The sequence below is a fragment of the Podarcis muralis genome, chromosome 16 (assembly GCF_964188315.1).
Source record: "Podarcis muralis chromosome 16, rPodMur119.hap1.1, whole genome shotgun sequence".
Taxonomy (NCBI): Eukaryota; Metazoa; Chordata; class Lepidosauria; order Squamata; family Lacertidae; genus Podarcis; species Podarcis muralis.
This window is the reverse complement of record NC_135670.1, coordinates 39,561,079-39,580,771: the sequence shown is the minus strand read 5'-3', so window position 1 is coordinate 39,580,771 and position 19,693 is coordinate 39,561,079. Positions and strand designations below refer to the sequence as shown.

The window sequence follows — 19,693 nt, the reverse complement described above, 5'->3', positions numbered from 1 at the left end:
TAACACAGCAGTTTGACTTCAACTCTGAAGGCACACTGTTGTCTCTCGAGACAGACAGATGCCAACACACAATACATGCATCTAGGACTTTCTTTAATGGCAGTTACAATCTCCAAAGTTTCCAAGCTCTGAAGCACGTTCACATCAGACTACACCCTAGCTCTGTATATCTCTGCCAATGAAATGACATTTTCTGAAAGTTCAGAAAGCTAAGCCGCTGCATGGTACTATGGAGGTTCCTTCTGAATTGCGCCTAGAAGTGATTTAGCAAGCTTTTGAGCTGAAAGTACCACTGGGGTAATACGATCATACCAGCTCATGCCAGGTATCACTCTGGCTGCTGTGTTATGAACCAGCTGAAGCTCCCAGGCACTTCTCAATTGCAGCTCCAAGTAAAAACTTCTGTAATAATCCAGCTTGGGTGTAGCTAGGGCATGAATGGCAGCAGCCAGGTCCAGTTTCTTTATATATGGGCACAGCTTGGCACACCAACTAAATCTGATGGAAAGCCAAAGCTGTAAGTAGGAAGATCTAGGGAGTAAAGCACTTTGAGATGTAAGGATGCAGATGCTTCCACAGGTGAGAGAAAATTCACTTGCGTTGCAGGGGGTTGGATTGGGTGACCCCCAGGCTCCCTGCTTCCAACTAGATTCTGTGAGATTTGATTATTATCTCTCTCTAAGTTTCATTTTGCTTTGAGAGCAGCCACATGTTATACCTACAGCATCTCTACTTAGTTTGGCTTCCTGGTGTGTCAGCCTCTGGCTTTCTGTTCAGGAAAGAAGCACTAAGAAGCTGGCACATTTGCCCCCTGTGCCCCTTTCCTCACCTTCCTTCCCCATCAGTAAGTGCCACCAAGTTTAGAACACAGAGACAAATTGCTTTGAACCACCAGGTGCCGAGCAGGGATGGAAACCAGTTGTAGGTTTTTATGGCTGTCAGGAAAGTCTTTTAAGGGTTTCTTTTGTCCACCCCTCTGTTAAATACAGCGTGAATCTTTTGCAACTGCTGCATTAGTGCTTGGAAGGAAAGAGTGCTGTTGCCATTTTAAAAGACCCTTTGCTCTCTTTCATGCCTTCCAGGTTTCCATGGAAGCTACAGCCCTGATGGCATAGAAGCAATAAGTCCCGTGAGCTCACCCAGCACGCTCCATGAGAAAGGGGCAAAGCCATCCCAGGAGGCTGAGAAAGGGCGCGGGGCGGAGCACGACCCCCGGCTGAAACAGCCAGGTGAGGGGACTTCCTGGAAAGGCCCACCATACACCTAGCGAACATTGGTTGCATCACCTCTGTCCAAAAGCACAACCAATAGCAGGAACAAGCCACCCTGACATTCTCCAGGTGCTCTGGACTACAATTCTCAGCACTCCTGACCAGCGGACACGTTGGCTGATGAGATTTGGAGTCCACACCATTTGAAGGGCACCATGTTGACGATCTCTGCTAGTCAGCACGTGGCATTGATTTTACTAGTGCTTGCAATCTTCAGATCAAATTGTCACCTCTAAAACGTTTGACATGTCATCACTGGCTCTTGTCGTTCGGTTTTTGCCTGTCTGCCTTTGCTTGCTTTATACGTAAGGGATTATTTTTCTTGACTTAAAGGAAAGGTGAGAGCACTGGAAATGGGTGGCCTATGTGAATTTTAAAAGAAGCAGCAAGCATCTGACCAAGATGAATTTCAGGTCTCTTAACTCCTCCTGGGCTGCTCTGCCCATCTTTCTCTTTCCTCATAGGTTCTCTTAAGCCTTCCGCAGCAGAAATCTCACAAATACAGCAGCTCCACCAGCTCCCTGAAGATCGGCAGTCTCCGAGCCAGCCATTCCAAGGGTCGCAGAGCGCCAAAGGCCACCAGCGGGTCGTCACGTTGGCTCAGCATATCAATGTAATTAGCATTAGTCACTTGGCTTCCCGAACGGATGTTGCACAGGCTTGGGCGGGGAGTGCTAAAGCCGTGCTTGTTTGGACTCTTGTCCATAGCACACAAAGCCTCGCAATCCCAGGCTAGGTTTAAGCAGAGCTCCTGTAAGCACAGCCATTTTCTATTGGAAGGAATGATTCATGCAGCCCCTTCCAAGACTTATCCATGGAGCAGACTTTGTCTCTGCTTTTAAGCTCAGAATAAATGACTTGGAGGTTGCGGCATGGCTGACTCCTCCAGATAAAACATTTTCATTCAGAGTATTAACTGCCCTGCAGTTGTAGAGCATTATGTAGGACCAGCTAACAACATAAAATAACCGACTCGACTGGCAAAAATGTGAATTTTATTATTTCATAAAATTTATACACCACTTGGTTGTGAAAAAACTCAAAGCAGTTTACGAAATGATAAAACAGTAAAATCGAGAAAAAATTACAACCCTGCTTTAAAACATACAAAAGTTATAATACTAAAAGAGGTTGAAGTTATCTCAACTTTCTAAGCACCTGGGTAGACTCAGCCAAACAATGAAGTTTAGAATCATAGAGCTGGAAGGGACTTGAGGGTCATCCAGCCCAACTCCCTGCAATCCGTGGCAGAAAGCTTTTCCTGATGTTTCGCGGGCTCCGAAGCGAAGGTGCCTCTTGATGTCCTTTGAGGCAGGGAGTTCCAAAGTGTGGGTGCTGCCAGTGCCTTTGCTGGTGACTTGAAAGTGTCCTCCTGTGTGTTTTGGTGAGCCCTGGAGCTCCCTGGAAGTTGCTCAGGGGTTCCTTGGTGAGCAGCTCTGGAATGGCAGGCAGGTTTCCTTGGCAGCCAGCCTTGCCCACCATTGCAGCTGATCTTTGCCTGCCACGCACAGCTGCAAGCAGGGAGCTAGCTCTGTTCTGCTGTGCCCTCTCGGTCCACACAGGGCAGTGCCAAGGCCCAGGTGGGCACAAGAGTATTCAACCTTAGAACCAGGGGTAGGAATCTCTTTCATTCCCTTCTGGGCAGCCTCCCGTGATTCACTCATGAGGGGTGTGGCCTAGGTGTGTGCAATCTGGGGAAGGTCCCAAGGGCCAGATAGAGGGTTGGAGGGCCACATTTGGCCCCTAGGCCTCAAGTTGATAAACCCTACCCTGGAGCACACTCCAAAGTCCAGACATTGTTCCACAGTGGTCACACAGGCTTTCATTGAGGAAAGTGCAAGCTTGGAAAGGACTGCCCAAGAGTGATCCATTCTTCCCCAAATAAGAGATCTGGTTTTCCCTACTACATTTTTGGTGAGGAATCTCTTCTGGCTTTGCAGCCCTGCAGCCCTCTAAGTTCCCGCCCCCAGAAAAGAGAGGGGGGGAAGTGCATAGATCCCCTTCCAGCCCCTGCATGGGCCAGATTGCAGCACACCACCCACACAATTGGGGCTCACACAGCGCCTTGGAGCAGGAGCACTCGCACGCCACCTCCATCCTCAGCCTCCCTCTTAGCAGGCTGCTTGGAGCGCACAAGGAATGATCTGAAGACAAAAGCAGAGCTGTGTTCTCTTCTTGCAGGAGGTTATCACCCAAGACTATACGCGCCATCATCCCCAGCAGCTGAACTCCCACATCCAGACCCCTATGTACCCCTTCCCAGGGTCTGTGCTGGATCTTCGGCGAACTCCTAGTGAGGCTTACATGCAGCAGCAGCAGCAGCAGCAGCAAATGGAGCACATCCCTGCTTCAAGAATCTCCCCCGAAAGTGAAGAAAGCAAGAGGTGAGCCCACTTCGCCCCTGTCTCTTTGCCATTGCCTCGCCCCATTCTGATACTACTGGTGTGTTCCAGCCAAAGTTACAGAGTTGAAAGTCCCTTTGCTGGGGCGAGAGGGGAAGGCACAGGGTTCCACTGAAGCAAATGGGGTTTAAGATCAGGGAGATTGTGTCCAAAGCTCAGGCAGATATAGAATCCAAACCCAAAGGAGCACAGGTATCGTCAGTGAAACTGGGGACCTTGGGAGAGGCAATATCCATGAGCTGCCACACATGGCAAGCTGCTTCACGCATCTCCTCACCTCCTCCTGCCCCAGGAGAAAGGAAGCTGGGTGCAATTCCTGTCTGCTGGGTTCTAGCTCTGCAAATCGCAGTCCAGCAAGGCCGGCCCCCTCCCAATCTCTGAATGATAGAGAAGGGACTTTAGTGGGATCCTTCGAGCTGAATCATCCTCCTTGCCTTCCATACACCCCCCAAGGCAAGTTTCATAGGAGCACAGGAAGCTGCTAATGCGGAATCTGTGAAGCCTAACTTGACTGGCAGTGGCTCTCCGAGATTTCAGGCAGTCCTCTGGAGGTGTCGGGGACTGGACCTGGGACGCCTGCATGCAAAGCTGCAGCCCTTCCTCTTGAACCGAATCTCAACAGTAAGGGAGTTCCACAGATGTGGAGCAACAACTGAGAATGCCATCTGCACGCCTTCCTCTTACGAACTCCGTGCACAGATATCACAGACTGGAGAATGCCCTCTGAGTGTTGCTCCAGTGAGCGGCACCAGCCAACGATTTAGGGAGCACCTCATTCAAAAGGCCCAGCAGTTGCAGGACTTGGAGCTACACTTTATATTCTGATGCAATAGAAGCTCTTGTCTGTTTTAGACTAGCAGTAATTGGAACTGGCATTATTCTTTCTTTCCCCCTTCTCTCCCCAGAAATCATTTTGCAAGCTTTGATTGAGAGCACCAATCACCACAGTCACACTCATACTGTATAGTAGTGTCCAGTTTCAACGTAAGGGAATCACCATAGGATATGGAGAGGAAAGCCCAGACTGTTTCAAACCTTGCAGGAGTGGGGTGGTGTTGTTTTGCCCCAGGCTTCCCCATAGCAATTGTTCATTTCTTCCAGTGCAAGTCTGTCACTTTTCTGCCCACTCTAAAAATTGGGGTTTTCTGCCCCACCCCTTTACCTACACCAGCTCTTCTGTGTCAGAAGGAAAAGAGAGCCGTGTGGTTCACACAGTCCTGCTGCTTGCTTCCTCAGGTCTCCCGAGCAGATCAGAACACCTGCTCCGAACAACTGCATAGAGCCCGTCTCTCCACCAGATGGGGTGGGAGAAGCCGATCACGTGCGAAATGCCACATATCCCATCCTGTATCGAGAAGGGGAACAGCTGGAGCAGAGGTAACGGAGGCAGCAGCTGGGCTGTCCAGCGGGAGTTTTCTGAGGACGATCCCACCTCCCCACTCCACCCATTGTGTATTCCCTGCTGGGCAACCAGTGATTTTTGTCTTTCTCTTCCAAACAACACTAGCTCTGTGGTTGGGCAATCAGGCTTTTTAATTGTGCCTTGAATGCTGGACATCCCAGATTGGTTAAAATCATCTTCTAAAGCCGCGTAACTCTTTCAGAAACCAATCATTCAATGCATCCAGCAGTGATTAGGGAAAACAGATGGGATCTCTTTAGATCAGTGGCATACTTAGGCATGGTTGTGGGAAGCATAGGAAACTATCTTACACGGAGTAAGACCATTGAGTCCATCTAGCTCAGTATTGTCTACATTGACTGGCAGCAGCTGTCCTGCTAACGGGGCAGCCTGTGGGCTCACCTAGTCCAGCTGTGTGCATTGTGCACCGTGCGTGCGGAACAGTGTATAAGTGAGCTAGGTAGGTGTGCACGTGGATTCGTGTTAGGGCTCATCCATACCTCCGCTTGTACCATGCCTAGAAAGCATGGGGGGCAGCAGTTTTCTGCTTGACCCACGGTTTCTAGGCCTGGGTCCGAGTGGTTTTCCCTTTGCCCCGCTCATTAAAAACACATTCTTAAGCTTAAAATCGGAGCAAACCCGAATTGCCATTTTCCATAGGAGAAAAGCAGCAGGCTGGAGAACGTGTGGAGCAGCCCTTGGAGGGCGCTCCTTACCCTTCCAGGAACAATCAGTCAAACTCCCTTATTGGCGTAGTAAGAGTACGTCATATACATGGATCAGAACACAGCACAGGTGACAAAACATAGTTGGAGGTACTTTAGGATAAAACTGTTCAGACGTTGTGAGATGCAAAAGTGGCTCCTAGGACCTGTGGTGATGTAATCTCATGATGTCACTCAAAAATCTTGCCACATTCTCCACTACATCATTCCTACAATTATGCAACAGATAGATCACCCCCTTCCAGGAACATGTATTACTTTTAGCGTGAAACTGCTAGTGGATTAGGAGGTTGGGCCACTTGTTATTTTAGAGAGAAATCCTGGGATACATTTTGTGATCAGGGCTCTCTAGGCCGAACATGATGGTATCAGGATTCCAACAAAATCAGTTTGATGGGCTTTCAATTGTGCAGGATGGGCTCCAAATCTCCAGGAAACAACGTGCAACCACCAGCCTTCTTCAGCAAACTGACAGAGAGCAATTCTGCTATGGTGAAGTCCAAGAAGCAAGAGATCATCAAGAAACTGAGCACGAACAGCAGGAGCGAGGCAGAGTACAGTAAGGACTTCTCTGGGCTGGGAATTTATTCCTGTTATCTGTGGGGACAGGGCAGTAGCAATGAAGTGATGGTTACAGTTGGGGCTGCAATGTTCAGTCAGCTAATCAAACTTAATCAGCTAAACTATTCTGATTGACCCAAAGAGTTTCCCTGATGAATTAGTCAGCTTATTTTTATTATTTTTATGCATGTACATGTAAAAGCTGAATATTGCAAGTGTCATTTTTAGAAGGGATATTTGAGTGTGAGAGTGAACAGGGAATGCCATGGCACATGCATCAAAATATTAAAAAGTAATTACTTCATTACAAAGGCTGGTTTATTCAAATATAATCAAATAAATTTATTGACAAACAACAACAATATCTCTTGCCCACCCTTCACTACAAGGTCCCAAAGTAGATTGCAACAATATGAAAATAAAATCAGGTAAAACAGTTAACAGATCGGAAGAAAAGGGTGGCCTGGATGGTTAAAACCAGTCAAAGGCGACTATGAAGTGCGGTGCTCATCTCGCTTTCAGGCCGAGGGAGCACTGGCGTGCTTTCAAAATGCTAGGTTGGCAGAAGCTGGGACAAAGCCATGGGAGCTCACGCCGTCAAACAGATTCGAACCGCCAACCTTCTGATCAGCAAGCCCAATAGGTTTGGTGGTTTAGACCACAGTGCCACCTGCTCCCTTATGAACTCAGGGCTCATCCATACTGTTGTTTAATGTGGATAGTAAGCTTCTTATACACCCATTAATTCCCTGTGGTTAATATAACCCACCCTCCCAATCACTGCCTTCCCACACTTTCCCTTCCCCCAGTCCAGATTTCCCCATGCCCTCTTTGTTTCGGAGAATCCCTGGCATGAGACAATCCAAACTGAGGGAGAGGAAAGTGTGAGAAGGCAGTGATTAGGAGAACGGCACAATGGAGTCACGGGAAGCTTAGTATCCACATTAAGTGGCAGTGTAGAGGAGCCCTGGTTTCATTTGCTCAGAATGTCATAAACTAATGAGTGCTGTCAGTCTTGCCTGAATCTGGCCCAGCCGCACCTTAGACAGTTACAACTTCCTTCAAAGCATCCTGGGAACTGTAGTTTGTTAAGGCTGCTGAGAGTTGTTAGGCAACCCCTATTGCCCTTACAGGACTCCACAGGGATTGATTCACTCTGTGAGGGGGACAAGGGTTTCCTAACATCTCTCGGCACCTTGGGATTCATTGGGAGGAGTCTTGACTGTTGAAAGTCATGTGACCCTGCTTCCAATGTATAGTGCAGATGGGGCCTCTGACTCAGCCAGGTGGCTGCTTTCAAACCTCTAAAGAGCTCAGCCCTTCCTGGAGTCCCTGTGACAGTGGACAATTTGTATTAGAAATGCTTCCCATCTGCTCATTTAACTACAAATTGATCTGTATTTTAATGTATCCTAACATGCTAAGCAGTCACTTTCAATTTTATCCGAGCCACTCATAGAACAATTGTGTTGGACAAGAGAGTTAAGCGATGTTCCTCTTAATATCTCCAGTATCCCAACTGCATCATCATGGCTTCTTCAAGGAGTGGCAGCGAGTCCTGCAGCCTCTCGCTTGCGTTTTTCCCCATAGAGGTGGGAAATAAAGAAAAATGGGTAGTGCCTTGTATTAGGCAAGGTGTTCTGTACTTTCAAGGACAACAAACCCAATTCCATCTTTGCTCTCCAAGATAAAAAGTATTGGGCTTTTATGCAACTCCTCCTGTTGGAATGATGGGGAGTTTACAGTCTATAATTAGCCCACCTGGGAATGTGACTTGTGCTTGAGGCTCTCTCTTTCCCCCCTCCTCCAGATGTCGGGCAACCTGGAACAGAGATCTTCAACATGCCAGCCATTACTGGAACAGGTACAGCTGTGCTTCCGCTCCATCCGGCGTCTGACACTCCCATTCCACACAGGACTCTGCAGATCACAAATGCCTTCAGATAATTTAAGCATTGCAAATGTGGCCATGCAGTCTCATTGGGCAAAGTGGCAGACTCCTGATAACTCAGCCATGTTCCTGAACAGCTGTACAAGACAGCAGAAGAGAGTCATGTGGAAGTAGTGGTGAAGGGAGTGTCATTTGCCATTTTGTATGAGACTGGCTGTCAAAGAACTCCCTTTAAGGCACCTGTGTGGAAATGGGGAAGTCAACCCAGGAAGGCAGAGAGGGGAGCAAATCATAGGCTGGATTTAATTTAATGTTTTATGTTTCTACAAAGAACATTCCTTCTCTTCCATATCACTCGGTCTCTCTTAAAAGTTTTATTTTATTTATTTTGGCTCCTCTTGCCCTGGGAATGGTTAGCAAGCCACTGACCCACAATGCCGCCTCTGGTCTTTGTGCATTGCCGCACCTTAACTGCATGGCTTCTAATGACTCACAATCGCAATACCAACACACACACACACTTGTTTATTCAGCCTGTCTCCCATATAGAAGTCCTTTTGTCCTCACAGCCTCCACCATCAGAAAGTGGAATCAAGTTGGAAGGATGAAGATTGGGTGGCAGAGTTTGGATTTTGGGAAATCCAAGTAGCACAGTAGAAGGAATGGGTTGTATCCAGTATATGCCCTCCTGACACTTAGACCCACCGAAACTCATGAACATGACGTATAACTTAGTTGGATACAGCCCAATGATTCCCATGTATACTAAGGATGGAAAAGATGACAATAATCCACTTCCAGATTATATATCAGCAGTTTCTCCTGTGAGGCGTAGAAGGTGGGCATCACCTGCCTCCTTCCTTCTGTTTGGCATCCTCCTTTTTCTAATGACAAAGTTTGCTTTTTGGTTAGAAAGGATAAATTTAGAGGAATAATAATAATTTTATTATTCATACCCCGCCAATCAGACCAGCACACGTAAAACATAATAACATGCCAAACATTAAAATTAAGGTGTGTGTGTGTGTGTGTGAGAGAGAGAGAGAGAGAGAGAGAGAATATGGATGAATGAATGGATGAATGAAAGCACTGATTTTGAAAAAGGATGTTGGCAAGGGGAATCCTTTGAGAAAAGGGAATTGACAAAAATTTGATTTGAAATATCTATATATATATATATATATATATATATATATCTATAGATGATAGATAGATAGATAGATAGATAGATAGATAGATAGATAGATAGATAGATAGATGATAGATGATAGATAGATAGAGAGAGAGATGATAGATCGATGATAGATAGATAGATAGATAGATAGATAGATAGATATTATTATTTATACATCTGGCTGAGTTTCCCCAGCCACTCCTTATATTCCTTCTATTCAAATTTCCATCCCTTTCATTTGGATCAAGATTATTTTTTGAAGGAAGACTCTCATATTGATCCCCACCCCAGGGAGATTAGCTTTCCTGGTTGTCCATGCCAACCTGCCCAAGTAGGAAGGTGAACTTGCCTGCACATCTGGAGTGGAGGTCTATGTAATATGGTTGTCTGCGGACATCCAGCATCTCACTGACACTCAACTGCAAAAAAGTGTTTTTGGTGACATCTGGAAGTTACAACATCCCACCCCTTTCAGCAAGGCTTATTTCCAAGCAAGTTTGCTCAGGAATGCAGCCTGAAATGTTCTTAGCCCGCATGCTCTCCCTGGGAGAACATAATACTTTTGCAGGTCTGTAGCGATTTGATCTCAGAGCATTTTCTCCCATATGAACATCACTTGTGCTGTGAGAGAACGTGTTTGACGCTGCTCTTTCTGCTGCTCAGTGCTGTGTTTAAGCGCGTCCAAAAGCAGTGATGTCACACAACTGAAATTCCTCCACTTGGAGCAAACAGAGCCTGTCATGTCATGGCCTCAGTTTAGTGCCCTGTTCCCTGGTGATTTGCATGAGCCCACGTGTTAACGTTTCTTCAGCTCATGCTGCTGGGCAGGCACCTGGGGAAGCATTCCTTCCTCCTTGGGACTGCTCTGCGTTTGAAGGAATTGGATTCAATCTGTTGAAACTAATGGATATGACTAATTTAGGCCCATTAATTTCAGTGGGTCCAATCTAAGTAGAATTGAGTTGGAAGACAACCCAAGGTTTCCCCACTGGATGTGAAACTGGTACACACAGCCCTCAGTCCTTTAGTCTCTGTGTGTATGTGTGTGTGTGGCATTCCAGAAACAATAATCTGTGAGTAGTTTCTGCTTCCTTTTTGGTGTCCCTGCAACCTCCTTGGGGGCAGGCGAGGAGCTGGCTGTGCCAGGGGGTTTGGGGGAACCAAGAAGACAGCCGGACAGAGTTTGTTGCTTTGCAAGAATGTGCTGACTGTTTGTTTCTTCCCTTCTCCCTTGTCGCCTTTCCTCCTCCTCCTCCTCTTCCCCCCCAACCCAATTTCTTATTTGGTTTCCCGTTTCCCCCAACCCAATTTCTCCCCCTCCCTCCTTTCTCCTTCCCCCTCCTTCCACACCTCCCAGGGTTAATCAGTTGTAGGAGCCAGTCGGTCCAAGAAAACTCCAGTACCAACATGGGGTTGGAGGCAATTATTAGGAAGGCCCTAATGGGTAAATATGACGAGCAGTGGGACGAGCGCTCTCCTCTCAGTGCCAATGCTTTTAACCCTCTGAATGCCAGTGCAAGCTTGCCCGCTGCTATGCCTGTAACCACTGCTGACGGACGGATTGACGACATGCACTCCTCCTTGCCAGGTCTGCAGCCCTCCCCCCTTTGTTGCCCTTTTCGCTGTGTTCTTAAACCTTCTCTTTGTGCTGTTAACCCCTCTCTCTTTGTCTTTTTAGTGGTTTTCGTGTCTCACCCCCACCCCAGATCCTTTCTCTTTAAGCTTTTGGGCATTTACTTTCTGTTCCCATTTTTAATTACACCGATTAATCTCAGTTCCTGGTTTGATAAGAAGCACTTTAATTTGTTAGGCTGGAAGTGCCATTTTGCTTCCTCTGAAACACTGACCATTGGTGCTGTCCTTTCTTTCTTTGATGGGGAGGGGTGCAAGGCTGGGGGGTTGAAGATGCTGGGGTCATGGGGGGAAAGCAGGAAATCCCCCAACTCCTCTTCCAGGCTTGCTGGGAAGGGCCAGGATAAGTGAAGGGAGGGTGCAAAGGGAGGGTGTGAACAAAGTACATTTGTATGGCTAAGGGAGAACTAGGTGTTTATGTTCAGCTGTTTTCTTAACATCATGCTGTCAATATACTCTTTTACAAATGCAGACTTGCGAAAAGTGTGTCCATGGTTTGTCTGTTTGCTCCTGCCTTTTGTTATGTCCCACCCTCAGAAAAGCAGAGAAGGAAAGGTTTCCTCTTCCCACCACCCGCGTTGCCTCACCTAGTACAGCAGCAGAGATCTTGCAGCACAGCAAGTCAAGACTATGGCTTACTGGGACCGCACAACATGTGGGTGCCAAGGGAGCAGCTGGCAGCCACTTTGCTCCTTCCCAATCCTTTTTACTGCCATGCTGAGCTAAGCCACAGTTCAGTTCAGCATATCATCTGCGCCAGGGGCCTGTGGTTAAACACTCTCCTCCATGAACAAACCTTGGCTCCAACTCATGGTTAGTGAGGAGAGGGCTTAATCACAAGCTCCAGTTCAGGCAGACAGCTAAGTCAAACCTTGACACAATGCAAGAGTAAGAGTAAGAAGGACCATCAAGCAACAAAGCTGTTGCAGACTCCTCTCTGGGAGCCCACACATCTTTGCCATAGTTTGCCTTGCTGTGCTGAACAAACCATTTGTGCATGTGAAAGCAGCCTTTTCCGGATGTATTATATGCTAGACCAGGAGCTGCACATCCAAGTTGCAAGTGCGGCCTGTTTGCACCATGTTGGCTTTCCGCAGAATGTGCATTTGGTAGCACGTGCCCGTGCAAGGTGCCTGTTTGGGGATGTGTCCAGAGGATGTGTCCCATTAAAAGCAGCATAGTGCAGATAACTCACACTTGCACTCAGGTGTGCATTAGATCTTGGAGATCTTGTCCTAGTTCTTCCTTGTCCCCAAAAGGGAACCAAGGCTAAGCACCCACAGCCTTAAAGAGGGATCTCTTTCCATGAATCCCTGACATCTATCTATTAGATGCCAAAAGGAAGGGACACACCCTATGATGTGCTGGGGGAGGAGGGAGGAGTTTTCATTTTGCATGATGGGAACCTGAATCTAGTAGCAGTTTGCCCCCATCGGCCACATACTGAATTCGCGGCCAGTTTTTGAGTGGGAAGGATTTAATACCTGTGTCTCCCAGCTTTCTAAATCTGCCCTGCTATCTGCTCAGCATTGTATTCCTCTTCCTGTCATTAAAGAGCCCCTTTTAGGGCATCAAGCCCTCCCTAGTCATGTGAGAACACGTGGCTACCATTTGGTTGTTTGAATGGTGCTTCTTTTGTCAGGAGGAGGGAAGCCAAAGATTGCTGCCAGAGCCAACAGCCGCAAGGCCAAGTCACCAGGACCAGGCCTGTCCTCCTCTGAGAGGCCACCATCTGTGTCATCTGTTCATTCAGAGGGAGACTGTAACAGAAGGACACCTCTCACCAACCGCGTCTGGGAGGACAGGCCGTCATCTGCAGGTAACAAGGGAAGGAGTCTGTGCCATGTTGGCTGCATCTAGTGGCTGGAAACAGTCAGGAAGCACTTTGGTTGGTGTTAGCAAGTACAAAGATGTGAGGAAATGAATTTCAGGGAGCCAGAGTCAGCAATACAAGTGAATTCCTCTGATGGATTCGTACAAGAAACCCTGATTGTCTTAGCCAGAACTTTCTTAGCTGCTTTGCCTTGACCATCAAACCAACCAAGGTATGTTGATTATTTGTAGTTAGTGATTGCAGAAGTTATCAAATAGGGTCTGAGTTCTGTTACAATTTGCTAGAAGACATCAGCAGGATTTGAAGACCTGGTCATAAAAAATTGACACAAACTCGTCAGACAGTTGCTATAGAGTGTATCTCGGATAGCGCTGCTCAATCTGTGAGACGATTTCAGTCTTTACACGCCCTGTATTTATCCACTCACACTTGCAGATTCAGTTGTAGCTATGCGTTCTATTAGAGGACACAGGGACGCTGATATTGAAAAGTGATCGCATTCTGATTGTTCTAACACTTCAAAAGTGTCCACAGAAATGAATAATGAAGGTGACAGGTCACCCTGCTGTGGTTTAGCCAGCCCATCAGTCCCCTGCCATACAATGCAAACAGGCTTAGCCAGGCCACGCTGCAGCAGTTTTCCTCCTCAAACCAGCCTTCAGTTCAGCTTACTCTAGTCATGGTACCTCATCTCGCGAGAGCTTTCTCATTGACCCAGTTTAGATGCTGCTGGCACTTGGGAATCTCTGTTTAAACTGCGCAGCACCTGCTTCCCAGTTATATGGCAGAAAAAGCCAGTCATAGCTATGTTCTCCAATATACACCTCATGGTTGCAGCATTGGGGACCAATTCTTATGCAGTACTTTGCATGCATGACACAACTCACATACTGCCTGCTCTCCTCTCCATTCACATGTAGTGCAGGCTAAGGTCTAGCATCTCCAGGATGGGAATGAAACCTGGTCACCTCTGCTTCCAGCAAGAAAATCCAACACTCTTCTAAAGAGCCTGTACTGAGGCTCTCCCTCCCTCCCTCCCTCCCTGGGTCATATTTGGGGGGGGGGGTTAATGGTTTGATTATTTACTCTGCTTTTAAAAATATGTTGTAATCCTCTTTGTGGGAGTTTTAACCCTTAGAAGAAAGCCAGAAATCTATTAAATTAATAAAGCGCCTTCTAGAGGCGGGAGAGTAATAAATGCTAGGATCAGTGCCACATTTTTGGGAAAGTGTGCAAGAAAGAAAAGAGGGAGGCTGCTTCCTTGGGAACAAAGGATTTGAGACCTTCTGGGCCAGTGGTTGGCCAGCTCCTTGACCTTGCCTTGTCCTCCCGTCTCAACGCAGGTTCAACGCCATTTCCATACAACCCGCTGACAATGAGGCTTCCCACGGGTCTGGTGGCGGCTGCCCCACCACCACCGCCTGCCTCCGTTCCACAGGGCAACTCCAACAGCCAGCACCACGGCTGGGAGGAGGAGCCCAAGCCGCTGCTCGTCTCGCAGTACGAGACCCTCTCGGACAGTGAATGAGGAGGGAGAAGAGGAAGCGAGATGGAGAAAAAGGCCAGCAACAAATGGACAGATACTGATAGGTTGGCTGTTGAGTTAGCCCAAGGCTTGGGGATTGTGGCTGGCTGTCGCAGAGTGTGGCTGTCCTAGGCCAGGCGCAGGAGCAGCACTGTTCCAGTCAGCTGATATTATTTGTCACATCTGGAAGGGAGTTGGAAAAAAAATCTCTTCAGTTTTAAAGCCTTAAAAAAAACAAACCAAGCAAATGGAACCCATCCCAATCCTCTCTCCCTATTTGGTGCTGATACCTTGAGCCATTGCAGCAAGAAATTAAACCAAGCTAATGGGGGGGGGCGGCAGTGGGGAGCCCTGAAAGCTCCCCCAAGGGACTGTAACCAGTCGCTGAATCTCGGTTACTAACACTCAGGGGATTCCAATTCTGTCCTTCAGCCCAGATGAGAGAGGGGGAACGGGGGGCCCATTGGGAGAAGATGGCGTGTGCTGCTTGCGTGTTCCCACCTCTGTGACCCATCTTTCCTCTGCACACTGTAGTGGCCTGTTAATCCAGTACTTGAAAATAGGATTCATTCAGCCGCCCCTTCCTTCAACCTGCCTCTTTTTTTACCTTCACGAGGGGTTTCGCCCATGTTGGTCGTGTAGGGAGACAAATCAGAGCAGCCCTCTGGAAGAAAGTGTTGGTTTCTTCTGTTTCTGACAGTTAAATAAGTTTGTTTCTCTGCACCCATAGAGATATATGGAGGGGAGCTTCACCTGAACTCTCAACAAATACAGATTCAGGCAGCAATGCTCTGGGTGCAGGAGCCAGAGGACAAGCCAAAAACAGGAAAAGAAAAGGAATGATTCCTTTGGAGAAAGGATTGCTGGGTTTGCATTGTAATTGAAACAGATTCCTCTATATTGGCATTAGCTGCAGATAGAGGGGGGTGGGAGTGGGGGAAGCAGCTGTTTTGAATATGTTGTTTCTTCAAAACAACGCTGTGTATATGGTCTACAGGGTATATTTTTGATACCTTTGGCAAATGGTGTGTTTGCGCAAGGAAGGATGTTAAAAACAGTGTTATATGCTGCTTTTCGGTCTCTGCTCCTGTACAAAGAGGATTTCTATGTTGCATGCCAGCTTTGGATGGGTTTGTCCATTGTATGGAACTGTCAAGAGGTAACAATGTTCCAACAAAATGGTTCTGTAATTCAGTAGAATGTATTAACTTAGTTTTTTTTAAAAAGAAAAAGAAAATGAAGAAGTATATATATAATATATTATATATATATAAATATATAGTCACAACTGTAGGGCCCTTATTTGCATAGTTAACACTCCAGCATGGAGATAACATGAACACTTTTCAAGTGAGATTTGTCTCTTTTGGGAGCCGTGAGAGAGGCCAAGACACTCACAGGAAGTTTACATGTTTTTGGTGACTTGCCCACAATGTTCTGTTTTTCCATTTGTGGGTGTTTGCTTCTCCCCCAATCATAACACTTTAGGCTTCCTTTTTCGTCATATATATAGTCTCCTCCTTTTTTCACACTTCGTTTTCATTCTGTGCCCTCGAGGGAGCAGATCTGGGGAACAGCTTCTCTGCAGGAACAGACAAGAGTCGTGTTTTCATAAGCTGAGTATTTTGACACAGCATCCAGGGAGCAGCAACATCACAGCACCAGAGTTTTTGTACTGTGTGAGTTTGTTTCTACAGTGAGATCTGCTATTTTGTTTTCCTTCTCACCCATCTTTCTCCCACACACCATCCAGTTTTGATGATGAAACTGTTGCTTGTTGCTAAACTAGTTAAGACACAAAAATTTGGAGGTTCCGTGCAGGAACATCTACTGAGAGAATCCATCTCATTATCCTGTAAGCCTCTGCTCCTAAAACACTTGTCCCCAGCAGAGCTACAGTTCTTGCAGAATGACACTGCCCTGCCTCCATTTTCATGCCCTGCAGTGCTTTGCTGGTTGCTAAAGGATTGCAAAAATCCAAAAATCCCCAGCACAGGTGTTTGGCACAGATCGACCGCCATGCAAACTGCTCTGAAGAAAAGGGCCAGGACATTGGGCAGGTTAAAGGCAGGGCAGAGGAGGAATTCTAGAGCCGTGCATGGTATACCTTTCCAAGGGCTGCTTCCTCTTAGCTCAGCTCAAGTTGCATGTGGATTGCAGGAGATTAAACAGCACAGCCACCCTTCCAAAAGACCGCTTTGTGAACATGTACCCAAATTGGACTCTGAAATCTAGGGTCAGGAGAACCCAACTTAGGCCCACACCAGAAAGCGAGTAGAAGCTGCCTTGAGCTTGCAACAGGGGCCTTCCCTTAATGCCCAGTCCTTCCTTCTAGAGGCCCACCTGAGGATACTTTTCTCACTGGGCAAGAAATACAGTCATGTGCATCCCCCCCCCCAGACACTATTCTGTATATTGTACTTAATCTGTCTGCATAGACAGTGAAACAATTTGCTCATCAGCTTATGGGAAATGTCATAACCCAGAACCGAGCCACAGTTGTGTTAGTGACGAAACCACCACCAAACCAGTACTTTGTGCCTGCGTGCTGTTTTGTGTCACTTCATCTGATTTGCATTGTTTTATCATTTCACATACACCACCTTTGAGTGTTCTTAGCAGAAAAGTGGTTAATGAGTTTTATACTGAAATATACTTAGCCGCATGTGCCTAAGACCATTCTTGCAAGAATGCCAGCGATACCTGCTTCTTCAGTCCTAGCGAGACTTGAAGTTTTACCACTTTGGGGGTCGTCAATGAATGCCGCTTAAAATCCTGGCTCTGTCACAAGAGCTACAGTTCACAGTAGTGAAACCTTTAAATCTTTCCCAGTGACAGAAGGCCCACTCCACTCTGACAAGGAAAGGGACGCCCCCACAAGCATGACTGGATGCTGATTGTGCAGCGTTGGGCCAAATAGCTTGCCGAGAGGTGAGACTTGGCTGGGATTACACCCAGTGTCAGCCTGTTGGCACAGATGGAGTTTCTGCCAGTGACTGTTCTGCAGTGTAATTGACTGTCAATCTTAACACGAAAACATCTCTCCTGCCATCGGTTCATTTAGGCCAAGTCAGTAGCTCACTCTTACACAATCATCCTAATTTGCAATCAAATAATAACTGGAAAATAGAGCATGTTTTCCCCAACAAACCCAGTGATAGATGAAGCAGCATTTATTGTGTTTATTGGACACTGGCAGTGTTAAGTTTACCCTCTCCTTCGTCCCTGTCGCTTCCAGCCACTGCTTGTCTTATCTTGGGGGTGGCCTCATACATAGTTTTTACCTATGCAAAGATAATCTCTGTGGAGTCCATGTGCAGGGAGAAAGTTTAGTTTACCACAAGCACATAAATCAGAAAGCCAGTCTGTGTGTGACGACTGCTTGGCTTGTGCTTGTGTTGCTTCTTACATCATGGTATACATGCTTCTCCCTACACTCAGATTATCTCCATGTAGGAAAAACATTGTGCAGGGTAGGTCTAAGGTTCTTTGTGCTTTAACCAGTATTTACCCTGATCTTTTTAAAAATATACATATTTATATCACTGGTCCAAATTCCCTTGGTTGTGTTGTTGTTTTTTAAGTGACATACACAGACCACATTTTTGTAGACTTGCTGCCCACAAAAATTTTGTCATACTCATCACAGAACAATTTGCACAGATCAGATAGGATTTGCTCACAGCTGACGAGGTTATTTTATTGTTGTTGTTAGACCATATTGAATTTGTGCCGCTTCACGTAGCCTTTCCTTGACCGACATGTTCACAATTTTGGAACACCATCTCTTGCCACTGCTTGCAAGTTGAGGTCATGTGTACATTCCACTAAGGGATTTAGGAATAGCCCCTCCTCCCTTCCAAAAGGTTATTCCCGCATTACCAGACATTGTACATTCTCTGTACATGTGTGTGTGTGTATATATTTATATATATATATATACTCTTGGGTTCTGTGTATACATATTATTCCATTTGCGTGTGCATGTATAAGAAATACATGCACACACATTTTCTTTGTGCCTGAATCAGTGGCCTGGCACATATCCATGTGTGCACTTGCACGCACAAGCCAGATCTCGGTAAAACCCAACTCACTACAGTTCAACCAAATGCAGACGAGCATCGTCCCCATTGACTGTTAGCTCTACGTAAGGTGAGCACCGAGCACTGTGTGTTAGCTTCAAAGGAAAGCCATCCTTCATACACAACTGTCTGCATAATTTGTGTCGGTTTTAGTGACATATAGATCTCTATTGTGCTACCTGGCTATGATTTTTTTTTATTAATTGTGCAATCAAGAAAAAAGGAAGTTATGTTAAACTATTAAAGTTTGAAGTGTTACCAACTTTGTAATTTGTACAAACACATAAAAACAAAAAACAAAAAAAAAAGAGATTAAAAGGACAATTTTATTGTTTGAAATGTACAAGGGGGAGGGTGGGAAAAGAAATCTATCTTTTGTACAACCAAATTGTGCATAGTTGTTTCAAAGCAAGTTGTATGATAGAATGGACTGTATATAGAAACTGCTAAGTTGTAAATATTTATGCAGCTTGCTCTAAAAGGTTGGGGTTTTTTTTCTTCTACTGAAAGTGAAGTTTTTGTTCACTGTTGTTATTTTGGTTTTTCGCTCTACATGCCCACTAAGCAAGCACTGTGGGTTTGCAGTGTCAGAGCACTGCCTTACTGTTTAAATAAAAAAAGAGAGGGGAGAAGCTTATTGCCAGCAAAATGGAGCTCTCATGAGTCTTGTGTGTGGTGTTCAAAATGGCTATTTCATATGACAGGATGGGGCAAGGCATGCAGGAGCCCTCATCAGTGAACCCAACCGGGAGACTTGTGGAGCAGAGCAACTGTCTAAAGGAGGGAACGGGCACCTGCTACTCTAATGCTTTTATACTATTTCATTTGGAAGACTTGCATGTTTTCCATGGGTGCCACTCAGGATGGCTGTGCTGTTTGTCCGTGAGCAGAGGCAGTATGCTTTTGCATACCAGTTGCTGGAAGCCACAGGAGGGCCTCATCCTTATATTAAAATCTGGAAGCTGTGACCCTAAAGTAGGACTAGGGAACCTGTGATCCTCTCCAGATGTTGGTGAATTTCAACTTGCATCGTCATCCCTAATCATTGGCTATGTGAAATGAAGTTCAGCATCACATAGAAGCTCAGAGATTTGCCCAGCCCAGGGCCTGGAAATGCAGCATGGAGCAGCTTTAAAACACATTTTGCATAACACTTCCTCAAGTGTTGTTTCGCACGTTCACAATTTGAAA

At 46.4% G+C, this 19,693-nt stretch overlaps 1 protein-coding gene across 18 annotated transcripts in view; it reads left to right on the top strand.

Moving 5' to 3' along the window:
• Positions 1-19,155, top strand: part of NCOR2 (nuclear receptor corepressor 2) — a 355,660-nt gene extending 336,505 nt beyond the window's left edge. For 13 of the 18 annotated variants that reach the window (XM_028709364.2, XM_028709365.2, XM_028709362.2 and 10 more), the window contains 9 exons: positions 1,083-1,229; positions 1,736-1,884; positions 3,453-3,655; positions 4,910-5,050; positions 6,214-6,359; positions 8,172-8,225; positions 10,784-11,014; positions 12,701-12,877; positions 14,236-19,155. In XM_028709364.2, the coding sequence (XP_028565197.2) occupies positions 1,083-1,229; positions 1,736-1,884; positions 3,453-3,655; positions 4,910-5,050; positions 6,214-6,359; positions 8,172-8,225; positions 10,784-11,014; positions 12,701-12,877; positions 14,236-14,420 (1,433 nt within the window). In that variant the 3' untranslated portion in view covers positions 14,421-19,155. The remainder of the gene's footprint in view (positions 1-1,082; positions 1,230-1,735; positions 1,885-3,452; positions 3,656-4,909; positions 5,051-6,213; positions 6,360-8,171; positions 8,226-10,783; positions 11,015-12,700; positions 12,878-14,235) is intronic. The other 5 variants (XM_028709377.2, XM_028709370.2, XM_077920871.1 and 2 more) reach the window with 2 other exon arrangements.
• The last annotated feature ends 538 nt before the right edge of the window (positions 19,156-19,693 follow it).